The sequence below is a fragment of the Peromyscus eremicus genome, chromosome 16_21 (genome assembly GCF_949786415.1).
Source record: "Peromyscus eremicus chromosome 16_21, PerEre_H2_v1, whole genome shotgun sequence".
NCBI lineage: Eukaryota > Metazoa > Chordata > Mammalia > Rodentia > Cricetidae > Peromyscus > Peromyscus eremicus.
In genome coordinates, this window is record NC_081432.1 from 8507072 (window position 1) to 8527319 (window position 20248).

The 20248-nt window shown below is 47.2% G+C and overlaps 1 protein-coding gene across 1 annotated transcript in view; it reads left to right on the forward strand.

Annotated features, from left to right (window-relative positions):
- Positions 1–56: 56 nt before the first annotated feature.
- Positions 57–20248, forward strand: part of Rrp1b (ribosomal RNA processing 1B) — a 27411-nt gene continuing 7219 nt past the window's right edge. The window contains exons 1-10 of the mRNA XM_059243891.1: positions 57–235; positions 11474–11556; positions 13071–13128; positions 14247–14332; positions 15269–15330; positions 15791–15920; positions 16934–16998; positions 17505–17686; positions 18597–18685; positions 19698–19795. Of these exons, the coding sequence (XP_059099874.1) occupies positions 106–235; positions 11474–11556; positions 13071–13128; positions 14247–14332; positions 15269–15330; positions 15791–15920; positions 16934–16998; positions 17505–17686; positions 18597–18685; positions 19698–19795 (983 nt within the window). The 5' untranslated portion in view covers positions 57–105. The remainder of the gene's footprint in view (positions 236–11473; positions 11557–13070; positions 13129–14246; positions 14333–15268; positions 15331–15790; positions 15921–16933; positions 16999–17504; positions 17687–18596; positions 18686–19697; positions 19796–20248) is intronic.

The following is a 20248-nucleotide window of genomic DNA, read 5'->3' on the forward strand; positions in this document are numbered from 1 at the left end:
TCTGTGACGCCATCACCCGCGCGCCGCTGCCCGTGCGCAGGCGCAGTACAGACTGCTCGGCCGCGAGCTGCACGCGCGCAGCCCGGGGATGCTGGAGCGGGCGCGATGGCTCCCGCCATGCAGTCGGCCGAGCTCCAGTTCGCCCAGCGGCTGGCCTCCAGCGAGAAGGGTGTCCGCGACCGCGCAGTGAGGAAGCTGCGGCAGTATCTCAGCGCAAGGACGCAGAGCGACACAGGTGCTGGCCGGGGTCCGCGTCGCTGTGCTCTCTGCGAGGGTCGCGCCTGTGGGTGCGGGTGCGGCTGCTGCGGGCTGTGCGGCAGAGCTCCAGGTTCAAGCTCAGCTCGCCGAGGCTCATTTTTGTGTCTGGTTTCATTCCTTGGACAGTGCCTGCAGGCGCTGGTGTGCGGGAGAGAGTTGAGGCTGCATTCCAGCCCCGGAGGAACTCCGGCAGTGTAGTGTCAGGACCTGTGGCAGTGGAGCGTGTGTGAATGCGGGAATGTACACCAGTAGTGTGGAAAAGTGCAGGGGAAAGTCTCTCCAAAGGAAGCCGCCTGTGTTCTGTGAGGTTTGACAGGAGGAAGCCAGCTAGGCAGACGCAGGAAAGAGCTAAGGGTGCCCTGGGCCAGTAAAATCAGAAAGTTGGCGCGCAGAAAGTTGAGCCTGGAGGCAATGTGGCCAGATCACTGGCTTTCTCATTTGGATTTCAACTGCCGTGGAGTGCACTGCAGGGTTTTACTTAAGTGATCCAGAGTAGCTTCTGTAACTCTTGAGTGAACACATAGGTGTGGACTGCAGCATGCTGTGAAGGTTTTAGGTTGCAGCCAGTTGGCTAAAGTTTAAGTTACAATGTTGCTAAATCCGCATAAAATTGAAGGGGGGGCGGGGCCGGGGGGGGGTCCTGGAGAAATAGCTCAGCGGTTTAAGTCCCAGTACCCACATAGCAGCTCACAACCAGTTCGTGGAGAAGAGTCGCCCCCTCTGACCTCTGCTGACACCAGGCATGCACGTGGTGCACATACATAGAGGCAGGCAAAACATACACCTAAAATTAATCTTTTAAAAGTTTTTTTTTTTTTAATTGAAATCTGCCTCATGTGATAGCTCTCCCCATTAATCCAAGCACTTGGGAGGATGAAGGCATCCAGGGCCACAGGACAAGTAAGATTTTGTCTCCAAAAAAGAGAGAAACTTTTGTGAGTAGTCTGACAGAGGAATAAAAACTAATTTTTTTAATTATTACGTGTGTGCACGTTCTGGCACTCATGTGGAAGTTGGGTTTTGAAAGTTGTCTGTCTTCCACCCTGGAATCCAGAGGTCAGACTCAGTGGCCGGACGGCTTATGCACCAAATGCTAATTACTCTCTGAGCCGTTTTGGCAGCTGCAATCCCTCCCTCCCTCATAACGTTTCTGTTAAGGGTTGCCCCTAGAAGATCAGTGTACTCTCATGTTTACAAGGTTCCTGTGTACATGTGCTGGTGGTTCTGAAACCTAACTTGGTAGCCCGGTGGGCTTTTGCTACCCTCCCCTCAGATTAGTGCTGCTAGCCTGGTACTCCACCTGGCTGTCCCATTGGTGCCTCAGTTTCAAAAATGGGGTCCACTCCCCCAAAACAGCTATTCTTTCCTGCTGCTCCTCCCCTACGGCGCATACTTCCTTATTTTTTCTACCACACAGACCCGCCGCATTGCCATGGACTCTCTTCTTCATCCTCCACTCCCACCCCTACACATTGCCCCTTTGTTTTGCCTTCTCAATAACTCTGCCTTAACCAGATATTCCTTTATCTCACCTAGATTTCTGCCCTGTCTGTTCCCTAACTGGTCTCCTTCGCTCCATTGTGCCTTTTGTTTTTGTGTCCCAAGACAGAGTTTCTCTGTGTATGAGCCCTGGCTGTCCTGGAAACCAGGCTGGCTTCAAACTCCCAGAGATCCACCTGCCTCTACCTCTTGAGTGCTAGAATTAAAGACATGCACCACCAAGCTGGGCTTCCATTGTGTTTCTTTAGTCTGCCCTCCACAAATCAGCCCAGGTCATTCTCCTAAAACAAATCTCATGGGACCACTGCTTTCCTTGAAGGTCACAGTCTGTCAGTCATGGTGTCCTCACCTGCTTTTCTAAGTCATTAGTAGCCAATAAAACCCTTCCTTGCAGGCTGAGGACACCTAGCCCACTTTCTCACCTCCATGCCTTTTTATTTCCTGCTTGTTCTGCAAAGAATTCTACCCCTTCTCCCTTAGCAGTATCACTTCTGGGAAATCCCGCTTCAGTATCTCCCCCACCTCCGGGTTACCTCTAAAGTTGCAAAATATGTGTCCCTTTTGTGGTACTTAGATACAGGGGGTGGGGGTGCTGTTTGTTTGATACAGGGTTTCCTGTAGTCAGGATTGGTCTCTGTTAGCTATGTAACTGAGAATGACCTTGAACTCCTCATGGTCCTGCCTCAGCTCTGTACAGATAACTTTGTTTCTGAATTCTGTGGCTTATATCACACACACACACACACACACACACACACACACACACACACCTACCTCAGCACTGTAAGCTTCCGTTTTCTTAGCCATAGGTAAAAGCACATGGAGCCTTAGGAGGGCCCTCAGGAGACAAAAGCAAACAAGTACATCTGGACCTCAAACATCCAGAGAGCATGCTTCTCAGACCCCTTTGGAGACAGGCCCAGGACTTGGAATACTAAGATGTCACAAGGACCTCAAGCCATTTGGCTCTCACCAGTACCCCAGGATCTTTCCTGGTTATCACCATCCCACCAGATTCGCTTATCTTGTTCCCCTGTTCATCATCATGGCCAGTTTGTGGAATATAGAAGGCCTTCAAGAAAAAAATAATAATAATTGTAGAGGGGCTGGGAAGATGGCTCAGTGGGTTAGAGCACTGTGTGTGCGCACAGAGAACTCAGGTTCTATTCCCTGCACCCACGTAGTGGCTCATAACCATTCATAACTCCAGTTCCAGGGCATCCGACACTCTCTTCTGACCTCCGCAGTCACTGCAGATGCACATAGTACACATAGATGCAAGTAAAATATACCTATGTGTAAAGTACTAACTACAGGGGCCAGGAACATGGCTCTATCAGCAATGTGCTTGCCACATGCCCAGGGGCACCTGAGTTCAGGTGTTCATCCATTTAAAGGCCAAGTGAAATCCTGGTGGAGCCTTGATGGCTAGACAGTCTAGCCAGATTGGTGAGTTCAGGGTTCATTGAAATAACCTGTCTCAGAAAATTAGTTGGAGAGCTATTGAAGAAAATACCCAACATTGACTTCTGACCTATGCATATGTGCATGCAAATCAGTAAAAATTGCAGAATGACTGTCTTAATGATCATGGGACAAGGAAACCTAAGTATCTGGCACTGCTCTGCCCCATCATAATAGAAGCACGAGTTGCCTCACACTTGAGTCTCGTTGACAAACTCAGTTTGTTTTGCAGCCTTGAGTCTTGCTGGGAAATCTGATGTTAGTCTTACTGAAACAGAAAGCTGTCTGTCAGCAGCATAAAGATAGCTCTGTGGTCTCTACTCTTGTGAGAGGGTCGCTGTGTGTTTCATGACTCTTGGAGTATTCCTTCATAAACGCAGCAAACATTTGTGAAGCACCACGTGTCGTTGTGTACACTGCTCTTGGCGCAGGGAATAGAGCAGGGGACCAAGCAGGCAGTCCCCTCCTGTCTTAGCAGTTCTCAGCCTTAAACGTTTAACATTTGCTAAAGTCATGGTGCGTCTCAAAATCAACCCTGTGGGAGTTTCGTTTGTGTCTTTGCTTCCTCTTTGTATTAGTCTTAGGGGTGTGTGTGAGGTAAGTGCTTTCGCACATAAGGGAGAGAAATGTGTACAAAAAGAAAACAAGTTTATAGGGTCAGTTCTCTCCTCCCACTTTTATGTGTGTTCAAAAGCTGGAACTCTGGCCCTGAGGTTTGTGTGGCAAGAACCTTTTCCTGCCAAGCCATTTATTTCCTCAGCCCTAGCATCCTTTCTGATGGCATATAAAATGACTGGATTTATGGTTGGCAGTGGCTAGAATTACTGAAGGTACTGTGGAAGTAAGTACCTTTCCTACTGATGGAGTTAGGGCTCTCCACCAGACAGTTATAAAAAGGGGGAAGGTTTTCACTATGGCGTGGTCTGGAATATGACACTGTCCCCATCCAGAATGGCTACTGTGTTCATTTCATGGAGAGACTTGCTGTTGGACATTCTCATTTCAAAACTCAGTGGTGTTTCCTGTGTCTTCATGTCTTTTATATTCATGTCGTTCTTTTTAAAATAGCTAAATCTAAACTGTTGTCAGAAACTAGGTTATATAAAGATTTAAAATCTATCCACACCCAGGGGTGGTGGCACTCACCTTTAATCCTTGAACTCAGGAAGCAGAGGCAGGCAGATCTCGGTGAGTTCAAGGTCAGCCTGGTCTACATAGTGAGTTCTAGGCCAGCCAGAAATACATGGTGAGACCCTGCCCCTCCCCCCCAAAAAAAAAGGTATTCCTTGGTCAGGTATGGTAGTGATGCCTGTGATTCCAGAACTTGAGAGACTGAGGCATAATTTTAAGTTCCAGGTCAGTCTGGTCTCATAGAAAGACCCTGTCTCAAAATAAAGAGGCAGAGGAGGAGGGCCCAAGGATGGTTACTTAGTGATAGAGTGCTTGCCTGGTATGTCCAGGACCCTGCTTTCAGTCCCCAGCACCTCAGAAAAACTTACCACCAAGAAGAAAGCATAGCTTCAAAAGCAACTCTCAACTAAAACTGCTTCAGATATTTACTGCATCTTTTGGGCTTTCAAAAGAGTCAAATACTGGTTTTCCATACCCCTTTAAGTACTTTAAAAATCAGTACCTGTTTTTACCAACTAAACTCCCAGATGAAAATAGGATTTTTGTACATATTTTGAAAGTAGATATTTAGAGTGGAGGACTTGAACAGACCAGGGATTCTTAAAAATTTTCTATTCACAACCCTTTACCTGAGAAATCTTACAGGACCCCAAGTATATAGGCATAAAAACTAGGTATACAAATGAAACATTAAGTGAGAGGATTTTATTTTTGAAAAGTCTGTCACATATATAATTTTACCACCTATTAAAAATGAGAACAATATGCATACTAATAAGATAGAAGTGCTTGTTTGTGCTGGGCCTGGTGGCCCTTGGGAGGCAGAGGCAGGTGGATCTCTGAGTTCAAGGCCAGCCTGGTCTACCTAGAGAATTCTAGGACAGAACTAAAATGATAGACCTTGTCTCAACAAAGTAAGAAAGAAAGAGAAAAAAAAGAAGTGCTTGTTTATTTTTCCATAAGGAATTAGATCTTCTTGGTTGAGCATTGGATGCTTGCAGGACTTAAGCTACATCATCACCACTGTTCAGAGTTGATTTTGGTCATTTGAGTTACAATTTTCAGTGCAGAAAATGTCACTCTATATTGAGTATATACTATGAAATAGCAGGAATGTGTTGAGGGCTGGTTCAGAAATTGTTCTGCCCTAATCCCAACCTGAAATCATTCCATGATTGAATTAACTAATTGTTTTAAATGAAGCACAGTCAGCAACTCAAACCGCAATCGGGAAGGACAGGGTCTCTGCAGTTCAGGCTGGCCTTGACTTCACTCTGTGGTATTCAGTCTGGCCCGGACTTCATGGCACTTCTCCTGCCCCATCCTCCCAAGGGCTCAGATTGTAAGCATGAGCTATCAAACACAACTGTCTTTAAAATCCAGTAGTCTGGCTCAGCAGGTAAAAGTGCTTCCACACAAGCTTGGTGATCTGAGTTGGATTTCCAGAACCCAAGTCGAAGTGGATGGGGAGAAGCAACTCCACAAAGCTGTCCTCTGACCTCCACACACATGCCACAGCACACCAACAGCAGTAACAAATGTAATTTTTTTTCAGGGGGTGATTTTCAAGACAGGGTGTCTCTGTGTAGCCCTGGCTGTTCTGAAACTCTGAAGACCAGGCTGGCCTCAAACTCACAGATATCCATCTGCCTCTGCCTCCCAAGTTCGCCACCACTACCCGGCACAAATTTAAGTTTTTAAGTGAACTATTCCAACACAGTCCAATCCAAAGATACACTAATTTGATACATGCTTCAGAGTAACAATTCAGAAATAGTGAAACCTTTGTTTTCATTATGTTTGTCTAAGAGCAGAAGACCTTGTGTTAGAGTACAGAGCTGCAGCATGTCCCCTACCATCGTCAAAAGTCTGCCCTCGGGTGTTACAGGCAGTGCTCATTGGCGTTCTGTGGCATCGTGGCATGCAGAGTGCAAATGGACATGTGTGTTCATAACTGGGGTCTCATACATACAAGGCCAAGTACTGCCAGCAACACCCTGGGTTCATTATGTGTTTAATTTGAGTTAGTTTAGATGTGTGTTCAGAAAGTTTTTACTGTTGGAAACTTTTTTCATGGCCCCCACATTTACTTTTTTGAGCCCGTGTAGTGTCACTACTGCCCATGGCTTAAAAGCTGCAAGATGGGGGATGGCCGGGGGGATAGCTCAGTCACAAGCACACAGACCTGAGTTTGATCCCCAGAACCCACATAAAGAAAAAGCCAGATGTAGTGGCACACACTTGTAATCCCAGCTCTGGGGAGGCAAAAACACAGAGATCCCTGGGGCTCACTGGACAGCTAGCCTAGCCTACTTTATGAATTCTCCAGACCAGTAAGAGACTTGTCTCAAAAAAACAAGGTGGATGGTGCCTGAGGAATGCCCAGTGTTGTTTCTCTGGCCTCTAGCGTATGTACACACACACACACACACACACACACACACACACACACACACACAGTGTACACACACAAGAAACTGGGATAAATGGGGTGGGCTAGGGGGCTGGAGAGATGGCTCACCCCTTAAGAGCACTTACTGCTCTTCCATAGGACCCGGGTTCGATTCCCAGCACCCACATGGCAGCTCACAATTGTTTGTAACTCCAGTTCTAGGGGATCTGACACCCTCACACAGACACACACGTAAGCAAAACACCAGTGCACATAAAATAAACCATTTAAAAAAAAATGAGGGCGGGTTAAGAAAGAAAGTGAATAACAATGACATTTACCACTGTCAAGTCTGTTGATAATTGACTGTATTTCATTTTAGAAGCCTCTAGTGCGTCCTGTGGAAGCTTTGCCTGTGATAGCTCTGAGCTGGCCAGAGATACTGGATGCACTGACCTGTCACTAACCATTGGCTTTCCATATTGGTGTCCTTTCAAGAACCATCTGGAGATTTGTAGTTCAGTGGTGAAGTTACTGAGCATGGAGGCATGGAGATAGTACATACTGTGGTGTTTTAAGTGTGGAAGGCCACAGTACAGATTATGATAACACACATCCAACACACGTAGCCATGCTGTTCTGACATACATGTAATTGTGCGCGTAAGCAAGGTCTTAGAGCGTACACATCAGGTGGGTCCCAGTGTCCCTCTGGGGAAAAACCAGTGAGTTAGACATGCTTTTGACTGACTTTAGGAATTTTGTGTGGGATTTTCGCAAAAATGCAAAAAAGTGTGTGAGCATTTGACCTGAGGTGGGATTGACTGCTCTCTACGCACTTGGATAGTAAGGTAAGTAAGTAAGGTGCCCCTGTGCGGCAGGAAGCCAGTGACGCCAGTGACACCCATTTCTCTGAAGAAGCTTTGCTCCACTGGGTCGTCTCCAGTCTCACTCCCCCCATGCAGGCACGGGGACGGCTTGTGTGCCGAGACTGACCGGAGAGAGGCATGCATCCCGAGAGCCTGGGCACAGGAACTGTGTAAGGAGGTTAATCGCCTTTCTCCGACTTGGCTTAGGCCCTCACTGCTGTTACTCCTACACACCTCACCCCACTGCCCCCTTTACAGCCTTGCCCTGAAATCCTAGTTAGCCCTGCAACGACCCACTGGCAGCTGGCAGACAAAGCCTGAGTGCCCCCGCCCTGGCCTTACTGGAAACCCCAGCTTTAATCCTCTGCTGTGGTTCATTAATGACTACAGCTTTCCACTTGCTTTCTGGACAGTTTTTTTTTTTTTTTTTTTTTTTTTATTTTATTTTCCGAGACAGGGTTTCTCTGTGTAGCTTTGCGCCTTTCCCCCCCCCCTCACTCTGTAGGCCAGGGTGGCCTCGAACTCACAAAGATCCGAGTGCCTCTGCCTCCCAAGTGCTGGGATTACAGGCATGCGCCACCACCACCCGGCCTGGGACAGTTCTCGAAGTGTCGGATCAAAGCACAAAGCCCGGTGGAACTCTGTCTACTTCATGTACTCCACCCGCCTTTTTTTCCTCTTGTATTGAGGATCATTTCAGATATGTGAAAAGTATCCTCATGTGACTGCTGTTGTAGTTCCCGGCACTTGACCAGGTCATCTGACGTGCCCCTCCCCCGTGGGGATCTCAGGCCCTCTTTTAACAACCACAGCACCACCCTTACACCATAACAAAAGGTGTCAGCCAGGCCTGGTGCTATGCACCTATCATCACAAGTGGAGGCAGAAAGATGAAGGATTTAAGGCCAGCCTGGGCTACATAGCAAGACTCTTCATACACACACACACACACACACACACACACACACACACACACACATCACACAGATAAACAAATCTTGATGTCATGCTGAATTTTTCTCACCATCTTTTCTGTTTTGTGTCAGTCCAGACAAGACTGTTTTGACTGAAATATGTGCAGACATCATTTCCAGCAGTTCTTTATCTTTTTTTCCTGTGCTGTTTGTTATGGAATGCGGGTCATTTGTCTTCTAGAATGCCATGCCCTCGTCTATTTAACATGCATCTCTGCTCCTAGTTTCTATAAACTAGTCATCAGAGATACAAGTCAGATTTTTTAGATTACTTAGTCTGGTCTGTGTGGGTTTTTTGGTTTTGGTTTTGGTTTTTTTCTGTGATAAGTTCCAACTGATGGTTCGGATGGGATCTGACCCAAGTGGTCTAAAGTGGTTTCTGCAGTCACCAGTCCTTACACAGATCCACCAGTTCTCCAGGGACATGCGCAATCTTAGAGCATGATCAGCAAAGGTGCAGATTACCACAACAAGAAAAGTTGGCCATCGGAGCTGCAGTCAGGCATGTGCTGGGGATGTGCGCCATATTTACATTTCTGAGAGAGGCTGGTTGGCACATCTTCTGTGTGGCTCCTTAAGGAAATGTGCTTTGATTAGCTAACTCTACTATGGTTTCTGTTATCCTGATGTTTGGGATTTGTGGGTGGTTTCTTTGTATGAGACAGTCTTGCTACGTAGCCTTGGCTGGGACTCTGCCTGCATCTGTATGGGGATTAAAGGCATGTGCTGCCACACTTGCCATCTTGGTTTAAAGTGGAAAACTGTCACAAAAGAATCAAAATGCAACATTATAAAGGTATTGAAAGGAGACAGGCCTCTTTTAAGAACCTTTTGGGGGGAATGTTGGTGAGGTGCGTGTGCATGCATGCTCTTGTGAAAGCCGTGGGAGGATGTAGTTTGGCCTCACTATCTCTCCACCCTATTCTCTAAAGACGGGATCTCTGAATCCGAACCTTCGTGGTTCTGCTAGGCTGGGTTGACAGTTGGAAATCACAGGCGCACATAGCTTTTATGTGGAACTGAAGACTCAATCAGGTCCTCCCTCATGCTTGCCTCACAGATGGTCTCACCTACTGCACCATCTCCCCAGCCCAGAGACGGCTGACTCTTCAGTAAGTTGGAAATCAGTCATAGAATAAAGTTTGCTCACTGAGTACACCTCAGACCCATTAGTTCCTTACAAGGGTTCTTTGTCATTTTAACAATGTCTTTTACAGTTAATAGCACACCAGATTCAAATATGTACTTGATTGTGTGCGTAGTTGGGTTTTTTGGGTTTTGGGTTTTGGGTTTTTGTTTTTTTGTTTTTTTTTTAACTCTTTGGAGGCCTGCCACCATCTCCCAAATAAATACATGGAAACTTATTCTTACTTATGAATGTCTGGCCTTAGCTTGGCTTGTTTCTAGCCAGCTTTTCTAAATTAACTTAACCCATTTCTCTTTACATTCCACTCCTGGCCTTTTACCTTTATTTTGTGTGTGTGTGTGTGTGTGTGTGTGTGTGTGTGTGTGTGTGTATGTCTATGTCTCCCTTCCCTACTTACTCCATGGCTGGCCCCTGGTGTCCTCCTTTCCCTCTTTATTTTTTCCTCCTCTTCTCTATTCTCTCGAGCCTAGATCTCTCCTCCTATTTATTCTGTCTGCCTGGCAGTCCCGCCTACTTCTCTCCCCTGCCTTGCTATTGGCCATTCAGTTCTTTATTATACCAATCAGGTATTTTAGACAGGCACAGTAACACAACTTTACAGAGTTAAACAAATGCAACATGAAAGAATGCAACACTTCTTTGCATCATTAAACAAATATTGCACACCATGAATGAATGAAACACATCTTAAACTAATACTCCACCTGTGTGAGGTGGAACACAGAGGCAGGAGGATCATAAATATCAAGGCCAGCCTGAGCTAAGTAACAAGACCATGTCTCAGAAAGCTAAGCAAACAGCCAGGCATAGTGATGCACACCTTTAATCCCAGCACTGAGGAGGCAGAGGCAGGTGGATTACTGTGAATTCAAGGCCAGCCTTGTCTACAGAGTGAGTTCCAGGACAGCCAGAGCTGTTATACAGAGAACCCCATCTCAGAACAAACAAAACTTGTTTTTCTTTGGCTTGTTTGTCCCAGTGTACTGCTGAAAAGACTGTGTTGCTTTCCATTCACGCAGATAGAGACCTTGTGAGGCACATCAGCCTAAAGTGCTTCTCCTGCCTCCTCATCCACGGTCATCTTTGCTCCCCGACACCTGGAACAGGCCCAGGACCCCTCCAGGGCATGCCACTTCCAACAGGCTGACGCTGTGTGAAGAACTGCCCAGGAAATGATGGCTGGCACAATGAGAAGATGGAACATGGCTGATCTTTGCCTGTAGCAGGACCCTTTTAAAAGTACCCCTCGGCAAAACCGTGATGCTCACTGGCCCATCATCTGTCCTTGGGAGTGGATTGGGAATGGTTCTGCCACTTGATAGGGCATTTAGTGACTGGAGAACCTTGCATCTTTTATAGGACTCGGAGTTTTCCATCATTAAGATCAGTGAAGCTTCCTTTCTTCCCTCGTTGGTTCAGGGGATGAGTTCAAGGCCTGTATGTGCTTGGCAACTGGTCTACCAGGTGTATGGGTTGGTTTTATTGTCACACTTGGTGATAAGGACTTGCCCCCATTGCCACCCTCCTTTGGCCGATAGCGACACCTGTGCAGTAGTGGCTACCTGTGTACATGGCATGCTTGGAACATTAGCCATTAGCATGAGGTGTGCTTCAGGTTTAGGGAAAGGTGTGCAGAGGAAGGGAATGTATGCGGTAATTTTGCCGCTTGTATCATAGCATCTGTAAACATTAAGGAAAGAGCATAGACTCTAAGGTGGTTGTGCCATTCTCTCCCACAGGAAGTTTCAGTCAGGAAGAACTCCTAAAAATATGGAAAGGACTCTTCTACTGCATGTGGGTACAGGACGAGCCCCTTCTGCAGGTAACACAGCCCCTCGTCATATTCCTGGACCTTTGCCACGGTGGATAAGAGACTTGATGGTTTACGCTCCGCCAGTCTGCTGCCATCCCCAAACAGGTGGAAGTGAATGCTTCAAGGAGCCATTGTCTCAGCTCTTGTCCCCTCAGGAAGGGGCAGCAGGCTCTTAGGCTGTGCTTTCAGACATATCGGACATGCTAGGTCATAGACTCCCTAATGCTCTCATCATTTCATAGCTTCTATGGTAGGTTTTACACAACGTTTTTAATGTTTCCGCTTTCTCTTACGTTGACGCATGGTCAGAAGCACAGCGGGGGCCTGGTGAATGTCCCAGAGGGCCTAGTGCCCAAGCAAGCAGCCAGGCCCTGTGGCTAAAGTGCCTTGTGGTGCCAAGTGGCTGCACTGGTGGCCGGAATACACAGTCAAGCTTTTCTCCCTGCCCACTGAGGCTGCCACCAATACAACCATAGAAGAGTTTTGTTCTGCTGCCTGAAACTAGACACCCCCCCCCCCCAAGGATGCAGGGTGGTGTGGGTCACAACACACAACCCCAGGGTAGAATCCTCCTGGGTAGCACTTACCTTGTATAGGAAGCCTTGCTACTTTTCTCAGGACATGTAGTGACTTGTCCCAGTTCACTGTGTTGATTCTACTGAACATATTTTGAGTGGGATAGCAGGGCAAAATATTGTAAGATTATATTCAGAAGTAGCAACAAGCAGCTTTAGTGGAGGAAGAGAACTAACAAAAAGGAACATCATTTTCAAGTCTTGGAATTCATTCAAGATGAATAAGGAACTCTGGGCACAGGAGACGTGAGCAGGGCCAATAAGGGCGCTCATCTTCAGGTAGCTGGAAGATGGAAGGCTTCTTCCTAGGCCCAGCCCCTTAGTTCTGCCAAATGGAGTCTACTGTGCCTCCACATGCTCTTCAGTTTTGCCCAGAGCACAACCTAGAGGAGTCTGTTGACATTCCAGCCAACATGGTCTAGCAGAAGACTGGAGTGAAAACCCTAGTGTATAAGCACCAGCAAGGTGGTGCTATACCTTCTGGCTTTTATGATAGATTGTATTGAGTTTATATGTTAAATCCAGGGGTGAGGTGTGGTAATGCATACCTTTAATCCCAGTACTCAGAGGCAGAGGCAGACAGATCTCTGTGAGTTTGAGGCCAGCTAGAGCTATGGAGAGAAATCCTGTCTCAAAAAGGGAAGGGGAGTAGGCAGAAGTTGGCAGTGAGATTATTTCTCTTGGAATTATTCAACCTCTTAACCAGAGATGCTTTCTTGAGCACATAGTGTTAGTTTTTTTTTTCAGAAATAACACATTAACCCAGTAGTTGACTAAAGTTTGGAGTTTCACATTTAATAAAACCCAGGTGTGTCAGCCACAGACCTAGACTAGGCGCAGGCTTCCTCACCACAGAGGGAGGAGGGTACAGCACTGTGCCCACAGCACTGCCGTCACCACAGCGTGACCACCTAATAACCCATGTTTCTCCCCGACCCACCTTTGCAGGAGGAGCTAGCGAACATTATTTCCCAACTCATCCATGTTGTTAACAGCTCAGAGGCTCGTAAGTCCTGCCGTTTTCCTGGCTTTCAGCTTTCCTTGTTAGCAGGGTTGGTAGCTTACCTGGGGAACCTAGTCAGTGCCTCCCTCCCGTGAAGTTGGGTCTCCTAGGTGTTAGGGATGTGGGAGCCTCTTGCTAGCATTGTACAGATGTCACATGCTGTGAATTGTTTTCAAGACTGCTGTGCCTAATGTCAGCTGCTAAGTGAATAGAGATCGTTTGGCATCCAAAGACTGATCACCACTCCTCCAAAGTCTCCAAATTCAAGTTACTCTCACACTTAGAAGCGGTGGCACATATGCCAGTGCATGCAGTAACCTGGCAGATTCATCCTGGCCAAGATTAGCGCCACCATGGCGATAAAGCACTGTAGTAAAGTGTAAAGTAACTCTTCTCTGTCTAAAAGAAAAGATGAGTTTTCTGAAGGTGGGCAGCAGTTCGTTCTGGTTGACATTTCCCACTCCAGTGACTCTGGTTGGTCCTCTCAGTTCTAGCTGACTTGCAACATGTAAAATCTACATTTGTTGTATAGTAAAGATTTCATTTGCTAATAAATTGTGCTGGGTGTGGTGGTACATTCAAAAGGCTGAGGCAGGAGGTTTGTGAGCTCCAGGCCAGCCTGGGTAACAGCCAAACCCTATGTAAAAGGAAGTGGAGACATTCAAAAATCAGTAAATAAGGAAAGATTTCCAATTTTAAAGATGGTAGTTCTGTGACTTAATAACTTGTTCTGTGTCTCACTCAGACAACGCCTAATATCAGAAAAAGATCTACATTTATACATGAATTGTAAGGATGCTCATCAAAATTAATAGATTAGGATTGATTGTCGGGTGCAGCTATAGTAGAGAGGGCCATTGGATGCCTTCAGAGAACTCTAATAGAAATGTGAGTTTGATGCGGATAAAGAACAGTGCTTTGGGGAGCATTCTGCTTAAGAGATGCCGATAGTATCATCTTATAATGTCCTTATGTAGCTATCAAGGAAGTTATTGAGCATACTCCGTCTGTCCAAGAAGTCTGAGATAGATATGTAAAGAGAACCAGGTGTGTTTTCAGCTGCTTCCTTCTAGCTGTGTGCTCCTGTGGCAACTGAGCCCTGAGAACCCTTGTTCTTGCAGAACACCTCTTCATTCAGACCTTCTGGCAAACCATGAATCGAGAGTGGCAAGGGATAGACAAGCTGCGGCTGGACAAGTACTACATGGTAAGGTGGTGCCTTCCTCCACACTGACTTGAGCTTCTACACGGAATGTTCTGTTAGAAGACGGGCAGAGAGCTGGGGGTGCCGCCCAGTGGTAGACCTCTTCTTACCTGCTGTTTTTTCTTACTCTTTTTCTCTTTTTGAAGCTGATTTGGAGTTTGCCAAGAGGGTTTTGGAGGGGAGTTTTGGTTGGTTGGTTGGTTAGTTTTGGTTTTTCACAGGGTTTCTCTGTGTAATAGCCCTGGCTGTCTTGAACTCACTATGTATAGACCAGGCTGGCCTTGAACTCAGATATCTGCCTACCTCTGCCTCCCAAGTGCTGGGATTAAAGGTATACACCACCACCTGGCTAATGATTTTTTTTTTTTTTTGGTTTTTGGTTTTTCAAGACAGGGTTTCTCTGTGTAGCTTTGCCCCTCTCCTGGAACTCACTCTGTAGACCAGGCTGGCCTCGAACTCACAGAGATCTGCCTGGCTCTGTCTCCCGAGTGCTGGGATTAAAGGTGTGCGCCACCACCGCCCGGCTGTGGCTAATGATCTTAATATAGCTTGTAGAGTTAAGAGGGAGAAAGGCTGTTGGGGAGAAGGTAAACGACACCCCAGGACGTGGCTGTGAGGTTCTAGGACAAGAGCTGCCCTGCCAGCATTCTTGAGACCTGGCTTCCATCCCCAGCAAGAGAACAATGGAAAGCCAGGCACGGTGTGGCAGAATGCAGTGGTCATATCTTGAGTTGTGTTTTCTGGGGGTTGTGAGGCGGAGTCTCTGTATGCTGTGCAGGCTGGTGTCCGGCTCTTGGGTCCAGGCACATAATGTTTTTGATTCAGGGATTACAATAGATTTAAGGATGTTGTCTCACTTTGGGGATCCATTGTTGGGCTCCTTGTTCTGCCAAGATGGTGACTCCTCTTTTCTTTTATTATAAAAATGCCGACCTTTAGCTGATCCGCCTGGTCCTGAGGCAGTGCTTTGAAGTTCTCAAGCGGAATGCCTGGGAAGAAAGGTTGGTGAACTATGGACATTAACATGGTGACATTAGAAGCATGTCAGAGTTGCTTGGTGACTCAGTGGTAGAGCACTTGCCTAATGGGTATGAGGCCCTAATTTTGATCCTTAGTGCCCCCCAAAAAATCCTTATAGAATAATAGGGTCCTCTAAGATTTCAGGTAATCAAAAGCATGAATTGACTCATCTATGCCTACCACTATGTAGTGAGTGCTATGAGAAGCAAAATAGATCTGATCCAAAGGGGGTTTAAAGCCAGTGGAGTGGTAAAGTCAGTTGATACTCATCAGAGTAACTGTTTTCTTCCCCTTAGGCCTCAGAGTGATTGTTCTGCAGTATGAGCAGTAAACTCATTATTTTTGTCTGCTCTTTGAGAACAGGGAGGGATCGGTGATAATGTCTTTTTATACAGAACAAAACAAAACCGTGTGGTTGGTTTGTTTTTTGTTGTTCTCTAGCCAAATCAAACTTTTTTTGGACATCTTGATGAAGGAGATCCTGAATCCCGAGAGTCAGTCTCCCGATGGAGTGAGAGCCCACTTGATTGACGTTTATTTGGATGAGCTCTCCACTGTGGGAGGGAGAGAGGTGAGAAGCAGCGCCGCCAGCCAGCAGTGTGATGGGACCACCATGCTCGGGGTCACCATGGGTACTGTCAGAAGGAGCCACCTCTGTAACTTCTCCTGGAGTCGACTGTGTCTTGGACAGCTAGTAGACTTTTAGACAGCACACCACCGCACTATGTCTCTATAGCAGTCTTACCTATAAAGTAGGATTGAGCCACACACAGCTGCTGGAGAAGCTGAGGCAGGAGAGTCATTTGCCAGGAGTACGAGAGCCCTAAGTGCAGGCATGGGAGTACACATACGTCTATCATGTGAGCATTTGAAGCAGCTAAATCTCATGTTCCAGGGCAGCCTGTACTGCAGAACAAGACCCTGCCTCTTCCCCTGTAGAAAGAGTTAAAAACAATTTACAGAGTTCAGTATGAAACAATCACGATATACTGAGTATTTTAGAAGCTGTGGGGGAAAGGCAGTAGACAACACTTTGCAAATTATACCTAATATAAATAGATAAAAAGCTGGAAAGAAAAGGTGTACTTTGAGATAAAGATCATTATCTCAGTTAGGGGATATAAACAATTTTTACTATTCTCTTTGACGTTCTGTAGTGAAGCTTGTGTATGTATATTAAGTAAAAGAAATTATAAATGGTGTATTTTTAAGAGAGGGGCGACACATGCACACACACACTAAATTGATGGATGAATGAATAAAATTTTTTTAAAAAAGCCTTTGTCTCATGCTCTGAGATGGCATCCACATAGAACTCATATTTTCCCTGCAGTCCTGGAGATAGCCAGGGCCCGCTGCTGGCCAGGCACCACACCCAGCTGTCTCAGGACGTGAGTGCTGCAGCACAGCCCTGACCAGTTGATGGTTCTTTGGGTCACTGAACTAAAACACCCACAAGACCAGAGAGAGGCTAGCTCGGGCCGGTGGGCAGTTCATCTGACCTGGGAGAGGGCAGGAACATGTCTGAAAAGAGAAAAGCCTATCTTTCCCTCATTTGCCCTCTGTTTTATGTCTAAATTACAGCTTTTAGCGGATCAGAACCTCAAGTTAATTGATCCATTCTGCAGAATTGCTGCCAAGACTAAGGAGTAAGTGGCTCACGTGTCCTCACTGCTTTCATTGGTGCCTGAGGGTGGGGTTCTATTGTACAGCACAATGCCAGGCATTATCTAGAATAAGGAGCACCCATTCCAAATACCCCTCACAGGCCTGAAGCCAGGCCAGCTCAGGCTACACAGTAAGACCCTGCTCGGAAGGAAGGAAGGAAGGAAGGAAGGAAGGAAGGAAGGAAGGAAGGAAGGGAAGGAAGCAGAGGTTCTGGTCCCTGTCACAGCCCTTGGCTGGCCACTCCAGGACGCTCTCCCACACCAGATTCCTGTCTGCCCTGTGGCACGTGGTGGTTTCCTTGAATCTGCAGTGGACCTGCTTCCGGGTGTCTTTGAGTCTCTGCTGAGCAGTGGTGGGCACACCGGGCCCCAGGCAGGCACATGCACAGGCACACACTTCCCTGGGCTGCTCTCCGCTTCGCTCCTCTCTGCACAGGCTCCAGTTGAGTGTTTTAATCACATTCTCTCTGCTGTGCTTCTACCCTCAGCCACACACTGGTACAGACTATAGCTAGGGGTGTTTTTGAAGTCATTGTAGATCAGTCTGCTTTTGTACCTGAAGAGACTGTGGAAGAGCAGAAAACCAGAGTGGGAGATGGTGGCCTCTCTGCCGAAGGGATCCCTGCAAACAAGCTGGCCTGTAGGAAAGCAGGCAGTGGGAAGAAGGCCGGTGAGAGCATTTCTTTATGTTCTTTTCTTTGTGTGTGTGTGTGGGGTGGTGGGTGTTAGCGGTGTTAGCGGGGGTTTTGCTTGTTTGTGGATATTGGTTTGTCTATGGGTGTATGCGTGTGTGTACACTTCCATGTGGAGGCCAAATGTCAGCACTGGGAGTCATTCCTCAGGTTTCATGCACCTCTTATTTTGAGATGGCTTTCCTCGTTGGCCTGGAAGATGCCTAATTAGGCTAGAGTGGCTGGCCAGTGAGTCCCAGGGACCCACCTGTCTCTGCCTTCCCTGTACTGAGCTTACCAGCCTGTGCTACCATGCCCAGCCTTTTTCATATGGATTCTGAGGACTGAACCCAGGCCCTTGTACCTGTGTGGGATGCACTTAACCTGACTAAGCCTCCCCAGCACTTTGTTGGCACCTCACTGAATATAGCCTCCCAAAATATGAAGCAGGGTACCTAGAGACACGTGTGCACAATCCGGGGCCCCAGGGAGAAGCCCGACACCACTCACACAGGCCCAGCTGCTTCTGCCCCTCCTGGGAGCTCACCTTTGGGAAGTGTTTGGCCTGTGCCTGTGAGAGCTGCCCTGCAGTCAGGATCACATATGTGTTGCTGTGGTCCCCTCTGGCACACAGCCTCCTTCCAGGAGTCTTTAGTTGTTTTTTGGAGGGGGTGGAGTTGTTCAGTGTGGGGCTAGTACTGGGGTTAAAACCTGAGCTTTACATAGAAAATAAAAAGACAGGCGTTTTTAAGAGACTAACCCGCACATCTCCCTAGGCAGCAAGGTGCTGGTACCGTTTTTTATTTTTCTCCCTGGTAATGGGGCTTGAACCCAGAGCCTGAAGAGACTGAGCCACATCTATTTTCGAATGTCAAGATTTTGTCTTTGTCTTTGGGTGTATTTTGGCAGCGCTGGGCGATTGCCTCAGAGATGGAGTCGTTGGCAGCAGAGAAAGAGACGGCTGTGCGGCCTTCAGAGACTCAGGGTCACCTCTCCAGGTGGGGGCGGCTGTTGCTTTTTATAGAATGTGGGTTGACTGGGGGTGCTTGGCTGGAGAATTAGGGTCAGAGCTCATTAAGCCATAGGGCCTGAACTGTAAAGTCCTTTATAATCCCTTCTGTAATTAATGTCACCATTCTTAGAATGAGCTTGTTGGGAACAATTTTAAAAGAATGAGATTTTAGGTTGGCATGGTGTCGAACGCATGGAATCTCGGCACATGGGAGGGTCTCAAGTTCAAAACTAGCCTGGACTACCTAGTAAATGCCTGTTTCAAAAACACAAGAGGAAGCCAAGCATGGTGACACACACCTTTAATCCCAGCACTCAGGAGGCAGAGGTAGACCTCCGAGCAAGTTCCAGGCCAGCCCAGGCTACATAGAAAAACCCCATCTCAAGAATAGAGAACAATAAGTACACGAGGTGGGATTTTGAAAGACACTAATCCTCATTTTCTAATCATGGTTATCTGATTGCCTCTGTGCGGCAGCTCCAGCTCTGCTGGTACTGTTCAGGCGTTTTTGATTTGATTTTTGAAGCGGGATCTTGCTATGTAGTCTAGGTTGGAGTTGATAGCAATCCCTCTGCCTCCCAAGTGCTGGGAGTACAGGCATGCAGCACCATGCCAAGCTCCCAGTTTTGATGGTTGGTGGTTTGTTACAGGGTCCCTCTATTATGTAACCCTGGCTGTCCTAGAACTGCTGCTTTGTAGACCAGGCTGGCCTCGAACTCACAGAGGTCCACCTACCTCTGCCTCCCAAGAGCTGGGATTAAAGGCGTGCGCCACTACACTCTCAGTGTACCTAGTTGTATTTTCAAAAAAAAAAAAAAAATAAGAGTATTATAGGTTCTAAGATTGAGAACCCGGAGGAACATAAGAAGCTCCTTAGGCAAATTTTGCTCTGGGTATGAGACCACAGTCGGGAGAGGACTACTCCCAGAGCACCTAGAGGGCAGCTTGGATAGGCTGGATGTTTGACTACCACTCATGTGCCTGTCTCTTCTTGGTAGTTCGACTATAAGGCAGTTGCTGATCGACTCTCAGAAATAGCCAACTCAAAGAGCACCCCTCCCTTCAACCGGAAGCGGCTCTGCAGACTGATCCGAAAGTAAGTAGTGATTGAGAGCCCATGGCCATACCACTGGACCAGCACTCACCCACATGCTTCTTTTTTCCTTCTTCTTTTTAAAATGTATTTATTTCTGTGTGTGTGTGTGTGTGTGTGTGTGTGTGTGTGCGCGTGCGCGCGCGCGCGCCTGAAGAGGCCAGAAGAGAGTGTGAAGCTGGAGTTAGAGGCAGTTGTGAGTCACCCACTGGGGGTACCAAGAACCAAACTCTTTATCCTTTGTAATCTTATTCATTAGCAACGTAGCAAACATGTGAACCAAAGTCGGGGAAAGAGGCAACCCTGCTCATCCCATACAGCTCTAGGGTAGTGGTGCCAGTGTACTCCTCAAGTGTCACCTGTTGGCGTACCAAGGGGTTCAGCTAGCCACCCTCACTCTCACCTCCCAGCAGGGTTGTGCCAAAGGGGTCAGGTAGTCTGGTAGTCAGCATCTGT